The sequence below is a fragment of the Echiichthys vipera genome (genome assembly GCF_963691815.1).
Source record: "Echiichthys vipera genome assembly, chromosome: 5".
NCBI classification, from domain to species: domain Eukaryota; kingdom Metazoa; phylum Chordata; class Actinopteri; order Perciformes; family Trachinidae; genus Echiichthys; species Echiichthys vipera.
Window position 1 is genome coordinate 10201644 of NC_139830.1, and position 20253 is coordinate 10221896.

The following is a 20253-nucleotide window of genomic DNA, read 5'->3' on the forward strand; positions in this document are numbered from 1 at the left end:
TAAATGGCTTACAGTGGCACTGGCAGCTGGCTTGGACCCTCCCTGGGGAGAAAACATTTTAGCACTTCATAAATTCCTAACAAGGTTTCAAATTGCAGACGTTTCCATCCTTTTCTCTGCTCCAGCAGTTCTCAGCTAGCAATGAGACACTCCAATGACCTGCTGATGTACACACGCACATCCACACAACCCTCATTGGTTGGTATAAATGAGAAATACTATTTAAAATGATCAGCACACGTAAGATCAATACTGCAGCATTTACAGGAATTTGTTGACATATTGGAGATATGGACATCTGCACCACTTCTGCAATGCAAACAACTCTGTCTGCACTCTGTGTTACAGAAAATGGTATACATGCTTTGGTTAACCTGTTCAGATAATGTGGAGTGACTGTAGGGAGATTTTATCTACATGAGAGGAGGGGGAAGAGGGAGCCATGTCCAATAATTGATGTCTGATTACATGCATTATTACATTGTGAATGATTTAAATGACTATGAAAAATATAACACAATGTCTTTATACTGGTTTCTTTGTGATTATCAGAATTATTTGTGCGCCTCACTCCTTAATTTGATATGAGGTCACCAAATTGGTAATATGAATGAGAAAGGTAGTGGTTCTTCAATGTTTCTGTCACAAGGCAGGCAGAATAGGCACAATTACATACAATTCAAAATCAACATGAATAAGCCTAATGTCAAGGCACACAGTTTGACACGTAGCAACTTTAAGGCAGATCTAATCAGCTGATGTACCATGGTTTGTAACACTAGGGTTTAGGCTAAGAATTTAAGGTGGCACAATTAAGGATTTGGATTTTTTAAGAAGGGAAAAACACAGGAGGGAAGGTGTGCACAATATCTTAGGATATAAGCACAATTATTTGTACTATCAGCAGAGTTAAATATGGGCGAAAATTTGTCTGTAGGCCTACACATTGCTTGCATTTAATATTAGGTGTTGAGGTTAGCATGGCAAAGAGAGGACGGTAAACACATTAAATCTAGAAAAGGTACTTTTTTTATCTTCTTGCTGGCAATATAGCAATATCTAGTGGCAGTAGTGGAAAGCCCCAATGCTGTGCACACCTAATGTATCAATAATATTAATTATAATATAATACAAAAAAATGACCACATCTTACAGGTGATTCTGCATGATTAACATTTACTTCAGATACGTTACGTACCGTATACTTTGCTGAAAATACTTGTGTAGCCTTGAATGCAGGACCTTTACTTGTAACTTTGACGTCAGTAAAGGTGATCTGAATGCTTCCTCTACCACCGTTCAGAAAACGTTAGATGGTGGAGAGATGAGCTATCATCATTTGAGCTAATGTTAGCCTAACTAGCTAATCCTAGCTGAAAGTCGTCAGGCACAACTATCAAACATTCATGTTAGCATCCAGCGAAGGGGTCAAAATGACAGCAACGGTGTATGAATTCGACCAGTATTTAGCGTCTCATGTGCTAAAATATCTGCTTGATTTTATTTATATTTTTTAAGTGAAGGCCAGCAACAAATCTGTAGTTTTTTGTCTCTTTTGGCTAGCTGGCAGCTTCTGAGGGAAATGACTGTAGCTTATGTCTATCACTCATCAACACAGGTGACGCAATTAATAATATAAAGTAAAATTACATTGTTTAAATTAAAACCTGTCATAGTCATAACTGTTTTAAACATATATTTGTCATATTTTTGTAATATCAGACATTGAAATTGTGTTTACCTATTCAGTTGTTTTTAGCCGTCCCTGTACCAAACTTACCTTGACTGGGAGGGAGCGTACCTACTATGTTTCCCGGGTCCTATGTTGCCCGGGGAACATAGGGATGACCACAACTGGGATATATTCTTCAAATTAAAATGTATTTAACTTCATATAAATGAAGGAACAAGCACACCATACTGCCTGTGGACACGATGGTGAAATACTGCAGTACTGCTTGTATCAAGGTGTCGGGCTTGACAGCTTCAGTAGCAGGACAGTCTGATGGCTGAATCCATCTATTTACATGACTCTGCACACTGTCTGTCTCTGTTTGTATGCTGATTTCATTTGTAAATGCTAACAATGCACATTCCTGACTCACCGCTGCACAGAACAGTTTGTTACTTCCATCTGTGAACTGTACAAGGTGATGACTAACAATGCACCTCTGGTCCTGCACATATTTCTGTGCATATGATGTTCACTCTCTGATACAGCTTGAGATGCTTATTTGCAAGTCTGGGTGTATTTCAGTATGTGTGTCTGTCTGTCTGTCTGTCTGTCTGTCTATAAGGAGAAAAAAAAATCTTATGGGAATTGATAACTGAAAACACAGAGTTTTTTTCCTATATTGGTTAAACCCTAATCCCTCATGTTAGTGATCCACAAAAACAGTGTGTACCTAAAAGCACTGCACACCAACATTTTAAACATCGATGCACAAAAAGAAATGAGATTCTCGATTAGTCTTTTGATACTACAGTAAAAAAAATAGTACTACTACTTTGTTAACAGTTGTAATACCTCCGATACTATATGATGTGGATATCGAATTATTCTGAAACATGTGGTATTGAAAAGTACTGAAATATCGATCATATTGACAACCTTAGCTTTCACAAGGCCGATTGTGAATTTCACATAGCATACAGTATTACATATGAATCACACTGGTTCTTTTACATATTTCTCTTCAATAAAATATTAAGAAGTACAGTATATATGCTCCCAGCAGTGCAACTTTTGTATACTGTACAGTCTCTTACATCAAAAAAGTTTTAGCCTATTTGAATCTTTTAAAATACGGTGGGATAGTGTGCTGGGTTCTCAGTGGGTCTGTGGCACCGGCCAAGATGAAAATAATACATCAAAGTCATATTAAATTCGGATTCATTCTCTTTTTTCCAGCTGGCACGGGGAGTATCAATCTTCTCAGTGCTCTGTTGATAATACAGACTGGAGCCATGAGGGGGGAGAGATCAAAACCCCACCTGTTCATGGACGATGCTCAAGGTTAGTGAAAAGGAGAAGACACTTTGAAATCACTCATGTCTATATTTTAAAATACACAACCTTAGACATTTTCTTTGTGTATAAAACATGAAATGTTCTGGTGATTATACTGAAGACTCTTTGTAAATGGGGCTTATGTATTCATATTGCAAGCAAAATGCTGTCTGAGATCCTGCTTTGATGATATTGTATGATCATATAGACGGGATAGTGGGATGTATGTGAAGACAAAGATATTTGGAAGAAAATAATTTGCAAAAATGTCTTCATTAAAAAAAATTTGACAGACACAACTGACATACATCAAAGTTTTCTGCAAATACAATTTGGGCACTTAGTTAATTGATACTTTGAACGCTACATCGCCACAATAGCAGAAGGCTGGAGAGAGAGTAGATCAAAGAAGTGTGTGGTTGCTTGGAAAGCTTCTATTCTGTGCAAGCATCGGAGAAATTGGATTAGGATTTATGTCATGGCCGTTTTGATATTCGTCTATTTCACATATGAAAAGTATGTGAGAGCAACTCAATTTAGACTGGCTGAGTGATAGCGGGGTTGATTTAATTAAAAAAAAGAAATGGACTCTGGTGAAAGGGTGCATATCGCTGCGCTACTCGTTTTCCTAATTGACTAAGCTCAGGAGCCAGGCCACAAATGGTCCGGTGACGCAGGTACATCACCCCCTCAGACCTCACAAAGAGCAGCGTGTCATGCCCCAACAAACGGCCTCAGGGCCCAACCACTTACTACATTGCCCGAGAGGAAATCGGTAATTGGCATAATTTTTCATGAGCTCAACCGTAAAGGTGAAATAAATGACACTGTTCAATAATGCATTATATGCATCTATAATTGACCATGATTTTTTTTTTTCCTATGGGATATCTTCAGGGAGAAAGGAAGAAATAAAAAAGCTGTTTCCGTTAAATCTTTCTGCTTCAGGGCAAGAAGAAGAGCTAGAATACCAAACTACCACCCAAATAAACTACCGCCCTTATAAACATTAGTGGGGATGACACATGCATTACATAACAAGTAACTTAGGAGTACATTAGTTTTCCATTTACTCTTAAGATGTTTGCTGGGTTTTTTTTCTAATCTAGGCTTATTGTCGTAGTTTTTGTTGGTTTTCTTACTAAATAAGATTTCACCTACATACAACAAAATCATTTTTGCACTGCAGAAATTTCCATGCATTTTTCTGCATAATGGTTATCGGCATAGCTAGTGTTTGTTTATCCCATCCAGCAGTTACAGAACAACAATATCAATCATTTGTCGTGTTTCTGGTTATCTGGCGAATGTAAATACAAAATTTGATCTTCTTTTAGCTCCGTTTTTGGTCTCCACCAACCCCTGAGGAAAATATCTGGGTCTTTAGCTGTTAAATGCTCCACTTTGTTAACCAGATAGCTGCTTCCTGTACACAAAGTCTTTGGGCAGATAACAGCTGCCTGTTGTAACTGAAAACATCCGAGCAGAGCGGTAGAAATAAACCAAAACAGTAAAGTTGTGGGAACATAAAACCAAAACAGTCAGTTATAAGATGTAAAAAGACACCTGCAGAGTCGGTGATCATTTTCTGTGGGTTCAACACGACCATCTACACAGTCATCTGATCGATTGATCATACAGAAATATTGATTAGAGCAGCTTTTTTCCAAGTATTTCGCTTCAAAAGTAAGGTATAATTCTTGTCTACTCGTGAGCTTTGATGAGCGCGTTTGCTACATATAACAGTTACACACATCCACAGATCTTCTTGACTAATTTAATAAGATATTGGAAAACTAGTGCCTTGCTTAACGACACTTCAGATTGCCGCTTCAATAGACAACCGTGAAATGTGACATGAAATGTGTGTTTAGGGACGTTTTTAGAAACTATACACATAACATATAGCTTACAACTGCAAGGCCTTAGATTAAACCTTTACATTTACCCAACATCCATTCAAATATTAGATAATAATGAAACAATTTTTTTTTTTTGGTAGATGCTAGAAGTTTCTTAGACAAAAATCATGCCGATCTTAGGCTTTACATTTTCTGATCTGAATGCAGACTGACCGATTATGAATTTTATAAACCGGAGCAGACTTATTTGTGTCAACTGTTGTCTGTTGTCTTCTTTCCAATATTAAGCGACTAAATGATGATTTATTATTTAAAATGTGATTTGGGAAAGCAGCCGCAGTAACGTTCCCATAGAGCTACAGTGCTATATGACAACACCTATGGTTCAGCATCATCACTGGACTGTGATCATTCACACAATAGAGCTGATCAGTTGACAGGGTGTAACCAACCATGACAGTGCGCATTTAGAGCCACTGGGGCGCTCATTTAAGTAAACGTACAATCAATGCCAATGGGAGGGAACAGCAGGGAAAAATGAATTCACTAACTAGCTGTTTGTAGAATCAAAAGTATGAAGAAGTTGCAACAAAAAAGGCATTTTCAATGTTTCATTCACAGCTCAGCTATTTTGGAAACTGCTACTCGAACACCTGATCAAAGCATGTAAAAGTCACGTAGCGTTGGTGTGATTTCTCCTCTTGTGTATTTGCAGCGTTAAGTGAATGGTCCCGATGCCATGTGGAAAACTGGTGACAACCTATTAACTCTCACTTCATAGTCACATATTCTGTCTTTCATGCAGCCGCTAGCTTTTTTCATGAACACTCTCTGACACGGAAAGAAGAAAGAACAGGGGAGAGCAAACAAGAGGAGGCAAAGAGAGAATCAGAGAGACAGTGGGATTGATTCAGCTTCCCATATTTCAGAGGGCACTCGCGTTGCATCTGTTCAGCGAGCAGAGCCATTGTCTGAGTTGTCATCGCCACCGCGGTAGGGGGACTCTGCACCACATGGCAGCGTGGCACCGGGTGCTTCACAGTGACAATGTGACAGCGGGAACCCTGGGTAATTAAAGCAACTCTCTGCTCTGTGCCCTCAGGGCAAGTCTGCCTGCCTCGGATGGGGAGATCATACCTGGCCCACTCACATTCAAGAGTCACAGTAGCCACAGCAAATTTCCACTTGAACACATTCCTATTCCTATAATAGTCTTATGGATAGCAGCATATGTATGATGTAAAGCATGTGATCAAGATGTGTTCACTGCAGCTATAAATAGGACTTTGACCTGTGCATGACCCACATTTAATATGCAGCTTTCTTTTTCATTAAAGTGGATTAAATTAGTTAAAAAATATATATATTCTAATGTTAGTTTATCTTAAATGCCATTATATATCAGCTAGAAGTTCTGAGACAGGCAGACAGCAACTCTTCCGGGCCAGGCAGTCCAGTATGAGTAAGCATTCCCACTGATCTGATCTGCCCAGAGGCTATACACCATGCACGGAAGTTAAATGACTGTCTTCCAATTTGCTCTCATGAATATTAAGCAGTGCTGTGACAGTAGAGCGGGTTGGCTGTAAGCAAGCTGCTGATCCACACCGACAGATCTGTCCTCTGATGTCTAGGAGGGGCGGGCAACCCTAAAACGAGGCCCCCACAGCAGATGAGCCTCCTCCTCCCCGGTCTATTTTCACGTCTTAAATGGGCCAGAGTGGCTGGCTGTCTCATCAAGGGGAAGCTAGAGACCCTGGACTGTTTCTCACTTCAGTAAAACTGAGTGATAAAGACAGTGATGTCTAAATTATGCTGCTACTGATGATGAGTGCATAAGAGAGGACCTGATGAGGGATTATACTGTAGCAAACCATAGCAGCTCCCTCTGCTGCTGCCGCTGATGAATACAAACTTGCACGAGTAAAAATGTTATATTGCTATTGCAGCCAGCGCACAAAAAGTCCACGTCTGTAATGAAGTAAATAAAACAAAGATTACATTCACAAGTGTCACATAGATTCACTCAATTACAGTCTCCAGGTTACCATTGGAAACCATTTTTGAGAGATTGGTCATCAGTTCTGGGATTTTGTTCATCAATGGCAACCACAAAAATAGGGACAGCAAAACGTGCACCCCAAAGACAATGCTGCAGGCGTATTGGTGTGTTCACATGCGTGTGAGAACAGGCATCTGTTTAAGAGATAATGGCGAAGCAAATTAAGTCGTTTGACTAACCTGTCAACATCACAAACTCGTGCAAATTTATTCAACTGACAAAAAAACGGAGGAACCTGAACGAAAAAAAAGGAAAGGAAATTTATGAGGTCTTGGGAGGCGCAATATCTCAGCATCTATGGACTGTACGGAAAACGATATGATACTGTACAACTTACACCACGATAAGTGACGCATCAAGTTAACTAGTTTAGGACATAATGAGGAGGAGGCTGCAAGAGCTGTCGCACAGATTGACGGACTGAAGAACACAAACATATTGTTTGGTTAGTGTAATAAAGCTTCTATTCTTTTATGTCACATTTACATTATGAAGTAGTCATTTAACTGCATAGTATCTCAATTACTCATTTTATAGGGTGAATACAAATGGGAACCATATTTTCATTTTCAGAAACCAAAAACTGATGCCTGGTTACCAGCCTAGCAACCACATTTTAAAAGTTACTTTTGAACCACTTCCCTGTATGTTGACTCTGTGTGTGAACCTCCTACTGATCTGCAGCAGCCTTTGCAATTAGAAGGAAGTCATTATACATTATTTAAGATTTCAACACCTGCAATCACACCTATTAATTAAAATAATTTTCTAATTTAACCAAGAACTGAGGAGAGCAGCGCGGTGGTGTTGCCTCACTTCAACCTAATTAACAAGGATGAAAAACTGTGTATTTATAGAAAGCTAATGCTAATCCTTTTGACGAACGGTACGAATATATTTATAAATACTTGTATATGGCGGATTTATTCCTGTGAGGCAGTAACACACAGACTGCCAAAAAGACAAGCAGAATCCTTTGAATGCAGTCGGATAAACAGTATGTATGCACTTTTCTTTCTTTTTATTAAATCTATCTAAGAGTGTTGTGATATGTCAACAGACTGAGTAATGAGACTTATCAGTGTTTAATTTAAGGTTGCTCACCGATAAATGGGTTGTAGCAGGAAGTGTTATCATGTTTTTATTTTGAAAAGCTGTCTGTTGAGCTCAAGCGAGCTTCACTTCCTCTTTTGCCCGGACTTTGGAAAGGTACGCATTTTATTTTTTGTGTTTAATTTTGGTTTGTGGTTGTATGTGTGATGTAAAGTGCAGTGAACAAATATATAACATTAATTTACAGCCATTATACTTGTTTGCAACAACATGTGTGTTTATTTAATGGATAAATCTGCTAACTGAAGGAAAAGTTGTTAAGATGTCTGAGGAGCTGTTTGCTAGTGTGGAGCACTTTGTGACTTTGCTCATGATGTGACACTGAGGCAACACTGTAAATGTTTCTCTTATTATTGATATCTTGGTTGTAACCTTTAAACTTCTTTTTCTTTTATTTATTTTGTTTTGTTTGATTTAGTTGCTATTGTAAAGCGTCTTTCAGCATCTGGAAAAGCGCTATATATACATAATGTATTATTATTATTATTCTATAACATACTACACGTATGTGGGTTTATGCATGGTCATTATGTATGTATTCATTCTTGTGAAAGTAGATTCGATTCCTAATTTAATTTTAGATTTCTGTCATCTTTAGAAATGTTGTGACCTTTAAGATTTGAATGATGCTTTGCAGCACAGTGTGTTGAAACGACAGACCCATGGGTCTACAGGGGCTGAAAAGTTAAAGGAAAGGAACAATATGATGGAATAATCAAGATAATTGAAGGTGAAGCAGTAAAGTACTCACTTAAGATAGTAATGTATTGCCATTCCACTAACAAAAAGTCACAATAATACAAAACCATTACACAGCCCACGCTTGGTAAACATCTGCCACTGATGCATGGAGTTCTCTATATGATTTAATTATGATATCCAGTGCTCATGTGCTCATTTATGCAGCAAAATCAAACAATTGTTAAGACTGAGATTCAAGCTTAGTTTTGATGTGGCCAGCCAGTCAGTAATGCAATATTCTGCATCATTATGTTACAATTTGAATGACAAGTATTGTTCTGTCGGTTATCCGAAACTTCTATGTCTTAAGATTCCCTTTGTAATTCACTATAATACTTTAACATGTCTGATTGAGACTTGAGTGGATATAATCAAATCACCTCCAAAACTAATCAAATGGTAAGCATACACGGCCTCTCTTGATAACATGATTTAGCAGCAGCGTTCTCGTTGCACAGATGCCTGGTGGCAGAGGCCTTACCCCAGTTAAACAAGTAGACACGGCACACACTGGACAACCAACCTCATCATGTCACCAAACATTATGGTTAAAGGCCTTCAAAAGACTTGCTGTCGATGGTGTCTTAACATGGCCGCTGTCCACCTGCATGCCAGCAAAGGTAGCGCGATGTTTGTGGAGGTTTTTAGTGTAAACGAGCTGCGACATGAGACGCTGCTGAAGAGAATGACCCTACACTGACAGCATGTGGCCCTAAAGGATCTAATTTCACTTGTGTTACCTGAATCTGTTAGCAAGCCATAACTACCGGATCATTTTTTTAGTCAAATGGTGTCAACAATAACTTTTTCTCCTTAAGTGATGCCTTTATATTCAGTATTATTAGGTGGTAACTTATGTCAAATGGGTCGCCGTGCGCTGAATTTTATCCCTTTGCATGCTTTTAAGGCCAAAGTCAACACTTCATTTCACCAAACAAAGATTCACCTCAACCTTCATATTTTGTGAAGGTTTAGAAAGTAAAACAAATCAATAGAAACTGCAGCAAGAATATAGTGGAGAGATTACAAAAATGACTTTATATGTGGTGGGAGCTAGAGCTTTGAGAGAAACCCTGTCAGGATTGTGTCCTGTGGCCTGTGGAAACGTTTTTTTTTTGTTCGTTTTTTTAAGCAAAGGCAGTGTTAAGTTTGGGTATTGCACCCAAGGTGGTCGTGAGGTGGATGATGGGCATTCAAAATTCAGGATTTTGACACCACAGCTCGGGGGATTGCATCCTGGGTGGTGAGGTTTAGGCAACAAAAGCCTTTGGTCAAGGTAACGGAAAGAATGTGGTCAAGTCACTTTGGACTTTTGGACCGAAATCTATCCAACAAAGAGCTTTGAGTGCCTAAACGAAACCAAAACAACCACTCAATTAACCACTACAAGCAGATGTTTAAAGATGTTGTCAGTGAATATCTGTAGATATCAGATGTCTTAATTGAAAAGGTTGGATTGAAAGAATCCTTCAGGTGGCATTTTGTTTCGTACAAAATGGATTTGCGGTTGCAATTTAGTGAAAATAAAAGTTATTTGTAGAGACGGGGATGCTATTAGACATCGCTTTGACTTTTTAGGATAATTTCCCTGTAATTTAACTGTTTGATACTCAATATAGCCACTTGCTCTTTGGTTTGTTATTTATACTGTATTCCAAATAATTGTTCTTGTTCTTTTTGTATTTTCTCTTTAACTGGTCATTGATGCACATGTTTTTTTCTAGCTCTTGAACTTTATTTTGAAAAATGCTATATAAGAATGCTGCAGTTACTAATGCAGTACAGGTAATAATGTCTTTATAAGGCCATGGCGGCCTTTTGAAGATATACCGCCACCCCTGTTTTGTCCAGGAGACGTCTGTGACCAGCAGCTGGTGGAGTGTGTTAATGTTGATGTCACAGCAGCTGGCTGCTCTCATCCCGTTAGCTCTGCCTGCCATTATCAGCCCCCCTCCTTCCCCTCCTCCTCCTCCTCCTCCTCCTTTAAAGCGGCTGCTACTGCTGCTGTGTGCCATGCTCATTTTAATACTCCAGACTCATTTGACCGTCTTTATGGACTTATCATATTAAACATTTATCGCAGCCATTTCCCTAAACCAAGCATGTTTATTCAACACTTAGGGGACCACAGCACGGCTCCTTTCAGCCCCCCCCCCCACCTCCCCTTGCTACACACACATAAACACACATCCTTATTTTCTCCTTTTCCTTGTTTCTCTCCTCCTCTCTCCCTCAGCCTCCCAGCTTGCTTTATTACGACCCTCCTTCTCTATGTGCTACTACCTGTATAAAAAGGTATTTTGTACAATTCCTCTCCTCTCCTCTCCTCTCCTCTCCTCTCCTCTCCTCTCCTCTCCTCTCCTCTCCTCTAGTGGCTTGGACACTAGGAGGGCCGTGCCGTGTGAATCCAAGCAGTCCAGCGGACACAAATGTATTCTGAGCATTTAGTACTTTAGATGAATCGACTTTTAATTTAATCATCTGATCAAACACTAATTAGCATAATCACTTGTGGGGATGGATGGTCTAGATAGAGAGACACAGAGCGACACATAATAGACCTCATCCTGGCAACAGTCTGCAGGGACACTTAGCAACACACAAACAGTTACATGCTTCTAGGGGACCCATGCAGGGCTCTGTCCAAATTACCTCCCTTTGTACAAACAATACATCCAATTCTCTATTTCCTTCACCAGAGCAGCTAAGGCAATATCTATTGAAGAAGATCTATTCACTGCTAGGCTACCCTACAATCAAATGCACTGTTGCCAGGCCCTGTGCCCTCTTATTTGATCTTGGACAAGATGGCTTACTGCAGCATCACACCATGGTCTGAGCAGAGGAGGTCTGGGAATTCTAGGAATACCACAAAGTGCTAAGATTATTGACAATGCACTCAGTCTCACACCGGGCCGGGGGATCGATGAGTGGCTAGAAGGACATAAATCAGACTCCTGTGGCTCCACTCCATGTCACACCCTTTCCCACCCACCCGGATCCCCAATTAAATGCACGCACACGCACACGCGCACACACACACACACACGCGCGCACACACACACACACACACACACACACACACACACACACACACACACACACACACACACACACACACACACACACACACACACACACATTCACTCAAGAACACACCTCCCCATATATACAGTATATAGGCACTTGCACATAAACACCCACAAATATACAACAAAGCACCCACTGTACACACCTCACACACACCTCATCTCAACTCCAATGAGATGACAGCACTTTAAAAATGGCTGGCTAAAAATAACCACCACTAACTTGGTCTTAAATCTTAGCATCTGTGCCAGGTTTAAAAATAAAGAGCAGTGTCGAGAAACCAAGCTGGACCCATTTGTCTTTCTGTCACTGTCTATCCAGCTTTGCCTCCTCCGTTATCCCTTAGCCTACTTTAATATTCAGACTGTATGGAGCATCAGAAACATTGTGAAATATCTCCTGGAAATGCAGCCGCGAATAATCTGATTTAGATGTTGATGCGAAATACGCAGCAATGTTTGAAAAGCTGCAGAGAGGTCGAAGAGACATGCTGAGACATTTCTTTTTTTTTTTTAAGGTCACAATATATAAGAGAAATCCATGAAATATGAGAGGAAAAAGAGAAAAAGACATAGCGGCGGACATGTTAGTGAGCCACAATACATCAGGCACATGCATCATGCCCAGGCCGGAGTCGCGGGATCAATTCAGCCTTGGGCCTCGGAGTGTGTCGAGTTCAAAGCCTCGCCCTGGTTTGTGGAGGACTGGATTAAGAGGAAGTATTTATGAGGTCCGACGTGAATGTTAGTCTTGCTGGGTGATGGATAGCAAACTCATCACACCTACGCCACCTGTCTTCCACAATGAACAAAAGCTCTGGTGGGGAGCTCAACACAAGGACTGTGGGCCTAACGTGCACAGTGTACAACACACACCCAGCTGAGGGCACACTGCATGGACGCAAACCCGTTCTTGTGTGCTCTGTTTGGTTAAGGTTCGAAAAAGCTTGTGATTCTGGTTAAATGTTAATGTAGTAAAGTAAACAAGTCCCGCCAGTCACTATTCACTTTTCAATATTTAGCCACAATCTTTCTCTTACCTTAACCTTGTGCTGTGGCCGTAATCACAATTTACTTACTGATTGGATATTGTTGGAAAACATGGGACACAGTGTGCGTCAATGGTTTTGATTTTTTTTGGGGGGAGATTTGGTAGCTGCAAAACCTATTTCTTCTTGCAAATTAGTAGTATATAAACAGTTGGTATTGGAATGAGGCATTAAGTTTATAATGCTGCATATGTAAAACATTTTCTTATACGGCAGATAGACAGTAAATAGGAAATATAATAATAACTTGTACTTTGGAGCAAATCCATCACCACTGCAGATTGTCATATTAACTAGCGCTCTGTGACCAGCTTCATATTTATTTAAAAATTCACATCTCAAAGTGTTGTTTGTGTCTTTTGTTGATTAATAATTATACCTAGGGGTAGAGTTGATGTGTCGAAATATGCGTACTATCAAACAATATTTGATATATATATATATATATACACTGGAGATCATCATCTATTCAGAACTTGATAGAATATCCGCTGTAGCTATACCACTGCTGTACTAGCATGTTTTCTTAAATAACCATGCACTTCAACAAAAACCTTAAACCCCATAGAGAATCTCTGGAAAATCCTTGGCAACAAAGTAATGGCTAAGAAACCCACTACAGTTGAACATTATAAATGGTTTATCTCACAATACAGTATTGATAGCATGTTTTGTATTCTCAATGCAAACCTTAATCTTGATATAGAGCGCTTCAGGAATGAGTCCTAGAACCCAGAATGGAGTTCTGGTCACAAAGTCAATTGTTTTTTTTAATAGGCGCCTGAAATGAGGTCTGTGGTTAACACAGGCTAAGAGATTTATTTACGTTTTGTTCTACCACATAAAATACATCAGTAAATATACATGAATATGAAGCTTTTTTAGGGTCCTTAAAAAGGCGGTTGCTTAAAAGTTGCTAAATGAGAATACAGGGGTCCCCGCAGACATTCAAAGTCAGCACGCCGAACACGACAATATGGAAGCTAGCAGTGGTGACATTGACACGGGGCCTACAAAAATACATCATCTCTGCACCACTTTATTGTGACAGTACGGACAAAACACGAAGCCCTACACACTATATTACTACTACTACTACTACTAAATGAATCGGCACCAGGCTGTACATCTTGACACAACAGCCTTGACTTTTGGGTCAAGGAGAGAGTTGAGGGACTTTTAGCCGTGGGTCAAGATGTCTCATGTCTTTGGCGTTTTCTCAACTTCTACACTCTTCTCGCTAAAATCTTTGAAACTAAATCAAGACAGAAGCGATTCTGCAGAGGAGAGCAGAAGTGCCTCTTTCTTGACTTAGACTGTTTTAAACTGTCAAATAAAGCTTTTACACCAGTTCCTCTGCTAGCGCACCTGTGCAGAGCAGCACAGTAATATAACATGTCACTTTGACAGGTGCTGAGTGAATTAAAAACATCCTCTCTACTGAGAACCCTGTCTGAGAGGGAAACCCCCGCCAGATGTACTACCACCTCACTTTGCACGCATGATCAAACACCTACATCTGGGTGCTGAGGGCTTTTCTGCTCTTCCCTGCAGATGCTAAATGATATCGTTAACATTTTAATGCAAGAGACATTTACACGCAGGCTTGCGCAATTACACCTCTGATTCAGTGGAATCCAGACAGACACTGTGTGATCGGTAATTAGATTTTACATTGGGTGAAATGTGGCACACACACACACACACACACACACACACACACACACACACACACACACGTCACCAAAGCTTGCTCCTAATTATAGAGCTAGACAGGCTCGAGGAGGTACGGTACAGTAGAGTAGCCCTCATTATACAGCTGGGATGTATGAACTAGGGGATATCTATTATGATCACACATCAGGGTATCCATTACCCAACATTAGCAGCCCTTTCAACTGGAATCACACACTGAGTTCAGAATGTAACCCAACAAACCCTCTTATAACTCACACAAGTGAGCAAGAGTTAAGTGGGTTTGTAAACTTAATTTAGCCTATTAGATATTCATATCAGAGTAAGACTGCACAAGATGATCTATCACTTGACTGTATGCTACGTGTTTTCATGGGGTAATTTAATTTCATGAGCTGTGATACCATTTCTGCAACCAAACCCTAATTGGTAATTAGTAAACAGACTAATGGCTGTGAGTGCAACGTAGAGCTGGTCAGGTTTCGCTCCACTGCTGGACGGAGCCTGTGAACGGCTTGATCTTTGGACGTCTTTCATAGGATTGAGAATCACCTCACAGCTCCAACAAATGGGGCTCTCATCAGTTCGCTGCCTTCTTTGCCTTCATGTAGATTTATTGCCATGCAAAAAAAATCCAGTTACCCCGTTCTCCTCACAGCCAAGTTCAATCTATCTATCCACCCCAGTCCCTGAAGCATTTTCATCCAGTGTTTCAGGTTGCTAATAATGTGGGGTCATGTAAAATTGGCAGGCTAACTGATGTTGGCAGCTATTTACTGTACTGTAAGCTACACTGGGCTGGATGCTTTGGAAGAGCTTCCTTATTTCAAAGTGGACCTGCCTTTACCCCGAGAAATGTCACAGCTAATTGAGATCTAAATTTGATTGCATGATCCCCTGAACTCTGCATAAATGTTCATTTATTGAAGATGTACGAGATAAGCCCTTTTAAGTCACGAGCATCAGGTTAAGCCGTGTGCATGTCTACAAATCATTGCAGTCTTCATGGGGACTGTGCGAGAAGCCTTGTCTCGTTGTATCTTTGCAATGAGAATTTGTATAGGCCAGTTTAGCTTGCTGTGGTTTTGCCCAGAGGCAGCTTTCAGGCAGATATATTTAATATGTTTCCTCTCCTTTACTGATGACTGAATTTATAGATTCTACTTTGACAGGCACAGGAAATAGTAAACGCATACATTCTTAAATGGAGTACAAAAATTAATATGCCTGCTGTCTGTTGAACATGTCAGATTAAACATTTTAAAATGTGTTTTTAATGTCTGAAGCAATCTAAAGACTGTGGTCATCTTGTGCTTCCTTTAAATAACACTCACAATCATTTACATGATGAAAGTAATTGAATTTTATTGACATTATGCTAGTGTATATCTATTTTCCTCTTTTTTCAAATTGGTTGCTGAGTTCATGAAGCTATTAACCTAAGTAAAGTGAAATGACCACAATGCAGTGTGGAAAACAACCCTGGTTGCCATTTGGCTACTTATCACCTACGGACACACTGACATAACAGGATGTGATTAGCTCCTAATCAAGCACTTCTGGGTCAACTCAAGTTTGCGACGAGAGCCAGACTCTGTGTCCCAAATCCCTCACCGATAGCATACTATTTCCTGCGTCTGCCATTTTGTAGTGGTGTCGGATTTGTCATTATGACACCAAACATAGTGGACAAAATGATCCAGCCAAGAAGCAAACAAGCACCACAGACTCTGAATGTTCTGAATCCTGCATGATATTGTTTGTTTTTCACCGTATAGGTTTCTGCCCCCATATAGAGCGAATGAGTAAACGTTTTCGGACACAGCCCCTGACACCCATTAAGGAGGTTACCATAGAGACAGGCCAGTGAGCATGTGATAGGCCTAACTCTGAAACAGCAAGAATTGTCTGGAATCCAATCGCTGTGCCGGCTTCCATCTACAAGGTCATTCATTCATTCTGACAACGCCTGCTCAGCCGACGAACACCTCATTTTCATGATAATCAACAAAACATCCAACCGCAGAGGACAAAGTCATACGCTCCTGTACAGGGACTGAGAAATCAAATGACAACGCAAACAGCAAGTGATAAAAACTCCACGATTGCAGAGCGAATGATGGACACAAAAAGTGTAATGTCTGCGCTCAGCGCCGTCTTGCTGCTTAATCCCTATCAGTTGTTTGCCACAGGCCTCCTCAATAATCCCTTATGCAATAAACGGACACAATCTTGCATGGCAGTTGATCTAATGTCAGAGTCAGATGATTATGATTAATGAGGATTCCTTATTGTTCCTTTATGAGTTTCAGCACAAGCTGGGCTGAGGGAGATACCATTTTATATGGAGTCGGTGTCAATAAACGGTAAGGACTGGGGGATGCCTCGGCACTGAAAAAGCGACGACACAGAAACAAAAATCCATTTCGAAGCCTTATTTTATCATCCCAGCCAGAAGGGAAATCTATTTTGGGGACCCGCCATATCATGTCGCAGCCCCTCGATGTGGTTAAATGTGTTCATACCTGTAAATCCCCCAAATTTTTTGCCTTGTGAATATTGCTTTCCTCGACCCTTTAATACAGATGCGGCCAACCACGGGCTTGATTTTGTTTACGTGAACAATCCCCATCTTGTCACCCTGATGTGTTTTCTCACAGACGTGTTTCCATTTTCTTTCCTTCTCCCTCGCCTTCTTCGACTCTCCCTTTTTTTTTTCTTACCCTGTTTTCGTACACACCCAGTCAGCCATAATCCCTCCCTGAAGAAGGGGCTCCGGCCAATAAGTGAATGCAATAAACTGTATCAATTTTCTGCTATTGATTATAGATACACTATATGAGCACACAAATATGCGTGCGTGGTGTCAGCCGCATGCATGTGTGCACTGGTACACATGCACTCACGCAAACACACATGTACAAGAGAACAGACAAGACGCACAACCAAATCCGGGTGTTTGAATACAGTATTTGAATGGAGGATGAGACTTTCAGCTGTTTGCATTTCCTGAAAAATGTGACCTCTGTGGAATCTGTCTAATCCACAACATTACACTTTTTCAATTTAGTGTATCAATACCATGGACAATTTGTACAAATTGTGCTTATTTTATCTCTACAAACTAAATTTAAAGGTAAATAACATCCAAATGTGATCAATTCAGTGACAGAATTGGATGTATAGATTTTGGAAACATTCTGGCTGGGTGATAAAAAAATAGAATATTTTACATCAAATACGTGCAAAATGAAAATATGGATTACTGATTCCTTAGATGTGCATACAAATTTGCCATTTTATTGCATTAGAATAATTTAGGTCACTTTAAACTTGAAAAATATGCTCACTGTGGGGGAGGGGGAAGGGGTTAAACCAAATGTCCATTATATCAAATACGTCACTTATTACTAAGGGCCACAGTGGAGCAAGGTTGTGACAGAATAAGTATCATTATAGGCATTTAATAGGAACAAAAACAAATTTCACTTGTTAGATGTAGTAAATGAAAAAACTATTAAACTTGAACCTATAAAATCATATCCAACCAATAACAATCAACATAATTAATTAAATACAGGCCCACGCAAACAGAATGTATCCGTATTTATTTCATCTGGTTCAGGATGTATATCTGAAGGCCAGAGCTGTGTCTAATGGTTTGTAGGAGAGCTTAAAGGATTTAAAACGCAATTCATGCCTCGCCCGTCTCTCCCCCTCTATCAAGGGTGTCAGCCTTTTGACAACCATATAAAATCCATTTCATGTGGGTCACAGGTGACCTCCAGCCTCCCTCTCCAGTCACTTAGCTGTCAGCTGATTTGCCTTCTGCAATAGGTAATGAGCACAAATAAAACAAGATGAGTCGGTGAAACTTACCATTCAAGATGCTCTGGAAAAAGATAAAAGCCAATATCCACATGCCCTGCTCCGTTCAATCCCCCCAAGCTATGCTTTCTCTTCTTCCTCCGACCGGTGCCTCCCTGGGTTTCTCTTCTGTGCGCTTGGGGTAAGGTTAAACATTTGCCACTGTCTTGATGCAAACCGTTCCAAGTCTCTACTTTTAATATCTCCGTCCTACTTTTTCGTTACACTGATTCTTTTTCCTGAGCCCTGTCTTTGCGCTTGGAGCATAAATGCGCCTCTGATTGTCTTGTGGAGATCTGTGCTCTGACTCTCCTCCTCTGCTCCGCGTCTTGCTGCTTCTCCCTGTTATTCAAAAGGATGCTGAAGGGGTGAAGCCCAGGTGTATGTGATGCTGAGTCAGAGCCGGGTAGCCGAGCGGATCCTGAAACAAAAATGAACGCAAAAAAAACCCAATAAAACTGGCTAAACTAAATCTTTGTTTAAAAAAAAGCTCCGATTGCCTTAATAAAAGACTAACTGACGGATAATCCCCAGGGAGGCGGGGGGGAATTAATTTTATAAAATGAAAATAACTAAAAGAGCAAAGAAGCAAACAGGGAGGGATAGGGTGGCAGAATAAGAACGAAAAGCATTTTTTTTCTGAGACTCCAAAGTCAGATCATCTTCATCGCCTCTGAGCGTCCAGCAAGAGGCGAGCAAGCGCATCTTTCCCGCTGCCGCTCTCTAATCGCACCACACTTACTCTGAGCATTACACAGAATAACCCTCTCCCTGCCCCTGCAGATGCTTTAATTCCTCATTGCCTTAAAGGAGCAGAGGCGGTTACCGGTCTGTCCTGAGGGCAAGGTACTACTGGAGGTGAGAGCACACAGAGAGTGGAGCATTTGCATTAAGGAAATGAGCTGCACCTGACGCACCGAGGCACCTAGGATAACATTTTTACGCACGGAGATGTACCGGCTCAATTAGAAAGCGCTGTCTGCTGGTGTGCAGGTACACTCAGTATACAGCACTATATACCAGATCCGTCTTGAATTAAGCCAATATGGCATTTCTCCTAGAACAGATGAGGGTTTCTCTGTAGGAACGGAAATGTACAAGGGCATCCAATAACGCATGCTATGTGTAGGCTTTCTTTTATTCAATTTGAATCACACTTTAAAATGGATTGAAGTTCTTTAACAATTATGTGAATAAATGATAGAAGGAAAAGGGAACATTTTGTTAGTCGTTGCAGAAAATACAGGGTTAAAGCATCCCCCTACCCCAAAGGCACATACACACCACCTCCCTCAATCCACCACCACCATCACCCCTCCATTTTAATGCCTGCCTTGAAGTCAAGGGTGTAGCTGTAGTAGGCAGTGGAAGCCTGTGGGCCTGAATGTGATATAACCAGCAGGGCAGTCTGCATCTCATTCTCAATTCCACATGACAGAATATACTGAAAGTGAAATCTTGTTTATCTACTCCAGGATAGTCATTTTCTGCTGATATATCTGGACTGAGGAAAGGATCTCCACCATTCTGAAAGTGTGGAAAAAAGATAGAAAAAACAATACATCTGTGTGTGGATCACATGGTCTACCCTCATTTTATAGAACTGCTCAGCTCAGGTGTTTATGTATGGCTGGGACAAGTTGTATATATGCTTGACTAAGTCTCTATTTCTGTGGGTTTGGAAAAGATGGAGGCATGGCACTGCCTTCTACTGGTCGTGATCAGCCCTTTTTCTTTCTGTTTGTCTACAGTATCTGTCCACTTG

The 20253-nt window shown here is 40.5% G+C and overlaps 1 protein-coding gene across 2 annotated transcripts in view; it reads right to left on the reverse strand.

Moving 5' to 3' along the window:
- The window catches only part of dscamb (Down syndrome cell adhesion molecule b), a gene marked incomplete at both ends in the record, with an annotated part of 124166 nt that extends 105623 nt beyond the window's left edge, over nt 1-18543 (reverse strand). For both annotated transcript variants that reach the window (XM_083914539.1, XM_083914538.1), the window contains one exon: nt 18501-18543. In XM_083914539.1, the coding sequence (XP_083770665.1) occupies nt 18501-18543 (43 nt within the window). The remainder of the gene's footprint in view (nt 1-18500) is intronic.
- Nucleotides 18544-20253: the final 1710 nt, after the last annotated feature.